General features: G+C 39.9%; 1 protein-coding gene across 1 annotated transcript; it reads left to right on the plus strand.

The window, feature by feature from the left end:
• Positions 1 to 3100: 3100 nt before the first annotated feature.
• LOC104312642 (scale keratin) lies at positions 3101 to 5757 on the plus strand. Its single transcript, XM_009915640.2, has 2 exons — positions 3101 to 3449; positions 4909 to 5757. Exons 1-2 carry the CDS (start codon positions 3299 to 3301, stop codon positions 5325 to 5327), a joined length of 570 nt encoding a protein of 189 aa, XP_009913942.2. The 5' UTR covers positions 3101 to 3298; the 3' UTR covers positions 5328 to 5757.
• Positions 5758 to 6360: the final 603 nt, after the last annotated feature.

Genomic DNA, 6360 nt, shown 5'->3' on the forward strand with positions numbered 1-6360 from the left:
ACATCTACTTGCTGCTGTGGATGTAATTCCTCAAATTTGTATACGCCCTGTAAGAAAAATGACTTTTAAGTGATGGTTAATCACTACTTAGTGGAAACACAGTAATATAGGAGGTCACATGCTTCCTCAGACAAATGGTAGCTCTTATACTCTACCTTGTCTCTGATAAAAGTCAGTTCCAGGTGGTCTGAAGTTTAGTGTAAAAATCCTGATGCTATGCATTATTGAATGAATTGTCCAAAGGCTCACCTAATTCCTAACACCCTGGAGGCCCTTTTTGCTGTGGATAAGAAAGCTTTGCTTACATGACTTTCAAGCTTTGGCTTTCTTCCATACAAACTAATTTGAAACAGCAGCTGGAAGACCAAGTAATTAACTACCAAGAGGACATATCCTCTGTTAAACATGGCTGTGACCGAGGCCTTTGTGGTGCAGGAGTACAGAGCAGTTTGTAGGGCTGCAGTCTGGGGTTTTGGTATCTGCTTAGCAGATTATAACCCTGAGATCTGAACTAGTGGAGAGTGACAGGTCCTATATAATCCATTGTGGAAAATACCAGCTTAGACCTTAAAACTGCATATAATATTGCCTCCTCATAAATGCAAAAGAGGACTAATTTAAATTTATGGAAAAAGAACAGTCTGATATCTAGAAAATAGCTGGCTCTGGGAAGAAGAAGGCAAGAGAAGTACATAAAAGGCAGTTTTGAGGAGGCACTTATACATTTCCCCAAACTGCCTGAAGAACCTGAGACTCCCATTAACACCAACCCATGCTTATCACACATGGTTCACCTCAAAATGTTGAAACAGCTTTGCTCAATATTTATGTTTATTAGTTGATTCAAATTCTCATGCTGCACGAAATGCAAATTACAAAACAAATATTTCTTTCATCTTAGCACTTAATTGGTGAGATTTGTTCCTGGTAACATTCCATTAAATACATTAGAATGACAGGAGGAGTTATGTTGGCTTCATTTATTTACCTCTTCTTTTATTGGTTGACATAATGATGGTGGCTCAAATGTTAATCATGATTGCCATCTGCTTTCATATGCAGGTTTTCTTTCCATGCTTCCTTACCCATGGTAGATAAAGTATAATTGATATAAAACATGGTGTCTTTCTTGTGAAATCAGCAACCCATCTATGAAGTTCGAATTAAGATTTCCACAGGACCATCCCGCTCATTTAAGGGAAAAATCAAAAAATACATTACAAAGTACCTTTAAAATAATCCAGACTCATGCCTTGTCTCCCAGACTACCCAGTTGTACCATTTCTTCACATTTTAGAGGTAAATTCACTGGTCACAACAAAGGTAAACAGTTTTTTAGCCAGACTACAGGCAACTTGTTAAATATATTTTTTTAGGAAGATGAGCATGTGTTTAAAACAGAGAAGAAAAGATAGACCACTCACAGTTAGGCTAGGAAAGTCCTGGGAAAAGCTTTCAAAACATGAGGACAGAGGCAGATATTGCAGATTTTTGTGCTACAGACACTGAAGGGGATATGAATTAATACAACATCAGCACTGAAGGAGCTTATAAACAAACTTAAGCAAATAAATAAAAACCTAAATTATAAAAGAAAATCAACTCAAATCCTAAGGTTAGAAATCATGAACTGGTAAAGGGAACGGGAAGAGTGCTCTTGACCAGTACAATTTAATAAAATTTCACCCATATTTCAAAATGCTGGGCTGCTTGAATCCAACCACATACTTATATTATAATAATGATGCACCACTTCATGCATAAACCACTAAGGAGTGTTGGGAAGTGCTTAAAAACACACACAAAAAATATTTGAAGAACCTTTGTATTATTGCTCTTGTGATCCCCTAGGGCTATCTCAAAGTTTGGAAAAAAGAACCTGATAATTTAAGTATAACTTCTGGTAGAAATGTTGCAGTGTTTATTATTTAACAAACAACCCATCCATAGGCAAATGAGGATTTCTGAGGCTGGACCAGGCACTGTTTATTACACAGCATTTTAGAATATGGGAATATGGGTAGGACACATCTCATCAAACCTTCCTTATCAGTTGAGCTTGTTGTCTGTCTCCATACTCAATGAAAGCAAAATAGTTATGTTTTGAGGGTGATACCAATTCTGGTAAGGTAAATGTCTGAGACAAGATGAATTGTCTTGCAGAAATTCTTGTCCCTCCCCATGAAGTATTGGGGAAGCCTGAGTAATTTCAAGTGACAAATCACTTGAAATTTTGGCAGGCAAGGGCTCTGCAACAATATGCACTCTGCAGGTGATGTTCTGCTAGTCAGGAAAGAAAGAAGAGGAAAAAAAGAATCCATTGTTGCAATAACTATTCCTTGGATAATTCCATTGCTTTTCCTGCCACTTACCCAGTAATTCTGGGAAAGAAGCACTCAAAAATTGTTTCTGTGACATCCTCCAGCGAAACGTTGGTTCAATTCCTTTGTAAGGTGAAGGAGTAGATCTAAGGGCAAACTACACTCCATCATATGAACAAAAAGAAAGAGAAGACAGAGACTGAATGAATGCAGTGGTGGACAGAAACATACGATTTCACAAAGAAACTGAGAAATTTGCACTTGCTTCACCACTATCTTGTGTTACCTCCTCCTTTAGAGCTGTGCAATGTCAATACAGAGTAGCTAGTAACTATTAATCTGTTTGAATTTGCAGCCATTTTATATTGCTGAACCTGGGAGATAATCTCTGTGCCTTTGCAGATTCCAGGTGAAAAATAAGGAAAAAATAGTTATCCCTTCAGAGAAAACTTTAGCCTTTGGTTTAAACACTGTTTCATGTACTAAAATACTATGTTTTCTGCAGGTCTGGCCAAGCAGCAAAGAAAACTCAGAATTTCTAAATCAAAGACCATTAGACAACGTCTGTGATTACCATAAGTACAGGACCTCTCTCATGTTTTGTGGCTGTGGGTGGGAAAAGGATCAGAAGGTGTCTTCCATCTCAGTGAACATTTCATTGCAAAATGTGTGAGTAGATTAGATTACAGTCTAGATCTAGAACACTTAAATACAAACATGTATATGACAGCAGGTTATAGCTCTGATTAAAATCATTACGTGAAGTTAATGAAGGAAATGCTAAATAAATAGAACCAGTTTAAAACATCCTGCAATGCCAGTGAGCAGGGTGGAATGATACCAGCAATGAAGTTGGTCAATTAGGCTTCAAGATGAAAGAGAACTAGGAGCTGGAATGTGCATATCATGCTATTCAGAGATTTGGGGTGATTTTGCAAACTGCAAGCGAAAACAGTTTCATCACTTTGGGAAGTTCTATGTGCTTCAAATTTGGGCTGGTTGGTGATTATGACTTCATGTGTACAGTGTGCCTCAGATCCCCCCCAGGCAATCTGAAGCACTGTATAAAAGGAGCAGGTACACAGAAGTATTCCATCTCCCTCTCCTGTGTACTATCCTCTACATCAGGTAAGTCTGATGCCATTTCATTTCTTTCTAAATGCCAAAATGCCTTTGCACTGGAGCTTAGAATACTGTTCATTAATATTATATTTGAAATTTTAGGACTATTTTTTAATTCTCTTTCTTTTTCTCTCTTTTTTTTTTTTAAGTATATTGGCAAGTTGTGTTACTGGTAGGCTTTAGAAGACAAGACCAGGGTTTGAGGCATTTATTTCATTGTAATTCATATTTGGGCATTCTTGTACTGTTAGCAGATTGAGAATGTAGGATGGCATAAGCTTTAAAATGCAGAATTCTCCTGTACCATTTCAGTTTATGGCTGAATCAGAGACACATGGCCATATCCTAAGTTGTTTAATGACCCAGCTGAAGGAAGAGCATTATCTACATGGGGATTTTATTGCAAAATAATCCTAGCTTGTATTTAGTTTTTATAGATAGGTAAAAACTAAATCCTGCTTATTTTAAACCCTAGTTATTTTCACCAGAGATAATAATAAGGGAAATATGCTAGTGGTCTGATCCAGTGTGTTTGATATATGTCCGTTTGTAAATCCAGATCCAGATTAGCTGTTCAGTTACACTGAGTTCAATGATTTGATTCTCTGCGTTTCAGGGCTACTTTATAAACAAAATAATATTTCCTTTTTTTTTAACTGGAAAAACTGCTAAGCCACAAGCTTTTGTGACCAGACATTTAACTGAAATGGCAGTTTGCAAACCGCATTTTTGTCTGATGAAGGAAATCAGCTCCTTACATTTTACCAACCTGCTCCACACTCTATATGAAATTACACTGCTATGCCAAGAGTATTTGGTTAGAAATATTTTATAGGGTACATGTACATATTACATCAAGTATATGAATCTATCCTCAGGCTCAAATGCTTTGGGGTTTACCAGAGAGATTACAGAGATTAAAAGAGTGTAGAACTAAAAGGGAACAACTGAAAGTATATTACCCCAAAGAGCTTAAAAAGAAACAGGGACCAGGAAAGGAGGAGGAAATGCATGGTTAAAGCAGTACTGGGTTCTTGACTCCATCCCATCTCTCCCAAGACAAAATCTGCTTCTGTCCCATTTGGTCTAACAAGGAGGTCAGCTCTGGTGTAGCTCCTGCAGCTCTTGGTTTTCAATCCACATTCACCAGGGACAAGTGCTGGGTTTTTAGTAAAAAATGTGCTGCTAACACTCTGTTCCTCTGGGAGGGAATGCGAGTTAAAAAAAAAAAAAGAAGCAGCAACTTCAGAAGGCTTGGCAAATGTGACAAGTGCAGGGATTACTGGATGGGGAAGATCAGAGCAATGCTGATTGACAGGAAAGTATGTGAACAGTGTCATCAATTTTACTAATGCATATGGTGATCATTTTGCCTGTTCCCCAACAACCCAGCACCAAACCTTGACCTGTCATTCCAGTAGATCGTGTGCTTTGTTTTTACACAGCTCTGTGCTCTGTGTTTCAGGATCACCTTCATCCAAGACAGAAATGTCTTGCTACAACCTGTGCCCCACCACCAGCAACATCTCCTGCCCCCAGCCCATTGCTAACAGCTGCAATGAGCCATGTGTCCAGCAGTGCCCCGACTCAACGGCCTTCATCCAGCCGCCCCCTGTCATCGTCACCTTCCCCGGCCCCATCCTCAGCTCCTTCCCCCAGCAAGCCGTGGTGGGGTCCTCCGGAGCACCCACCTTTGGGGGGTCCCTTGGCCTGGGGGGCCTCTACAGCTCCAGGAGCCTCTACGGTTATGGGGGCTCTCTGGGATATGGCGCCCAATGTGAATATGGGAGTTCAGCCCTCTCCACACTCAGCAGCAGCTACTGCAGCCCATACTCATCCCGCCGGTACAGCCAGCTCCTCCGCAGCAGCTGTGGGCCCTGCTAAAGGCAGCAGAGAAGCTCTCAGAAGAGCCACACATGAAGGCCCAAATGCAGAGCAATGAGGATGGGGGTTCAGTGTTCCTGCAGCCCTGCAATGGAGCTACTGCCACTTAGCATTTCTGATCTTTCTTCTACTTTTTGTTTACCCTTCAGTTTCTCATTTGTTGTTTGCTATTGTTGCCTATTCCAGCTTTCCCATTTTTTTTAACCATCATGGAGCAGCGTATTCCATACGGACATCACTCATAATGACAAGTATCTTCATCAGTAGTTGCACAACAGACAGAAGAAAGCCAACTGAGGACAGCAATATCTCAGAGCAGGACATTTGTTGAACATTCTGTGAAATTGTCTGGAAACAGATTTTTCATATTCTATGATATCTCGCTTTGCAAACATAGGCATTTCTTGCTCATTAAAATTTTGTTGCATCACACAGCAGCCTTCTGGTTTCCCTTCCTCCCTTCATCCACAGCCTGTCCTGGGTGATATCTTCCCACAGGCAGGACCAAGCTACTAACTGAGCAGTAGTACTGCAGAATATTTTAGCACAGACTGAATTTACACAGTGTCACAAATGTTTCTGCAATGACACTCCTGAGTAGCAGCTTTCCATCATTCGAAGTTATGAAAAGTTTAAAATAACATAGTATCTTAACTCCTGTTATTTAAACATTATTTCTGTGGGGCCTTTCCATGAGCATCCAAACAGAGAGTGGGTTTCCATGTTGATCTCAGCATGACCACAAATGCCACCAAGGTGGTGCCCAGCAGAGTACTTTCCAAATGTAAATTTGCACCTATAAATTCAGACACAATGCACAGCATTAACATTGCTCAGTGGTACTTAAACGCCAGACATGCCAAGCAGCTAATACTTATTCCTTCTTGCAGTCATCAGCCTTTCCACCTCAGTAAGAAAGAGGAATAATCCCTATTCCCTCTAAGAAATAACTGTAGTATAGTATCAGGAGCAGCAGAGACTCAGGGCTTTTCAGATTCTGGTAATATAGCCAATTCAAATTGTAATGAAGCTG

Source organism: Haliaeetus albicilla, chromosome 10 (genome assembly GCF_947461875.1).
Source record: "Haliaeetus albicilla chromosome 10, bHalAlb1.1, whole genome shotgun sequence".
NCBI lineage: Eukaryota > Metazoa > Chordata > Aves > Accipitriformes > Accipitridae > Haliaeetus > Haliaeetus albicilla.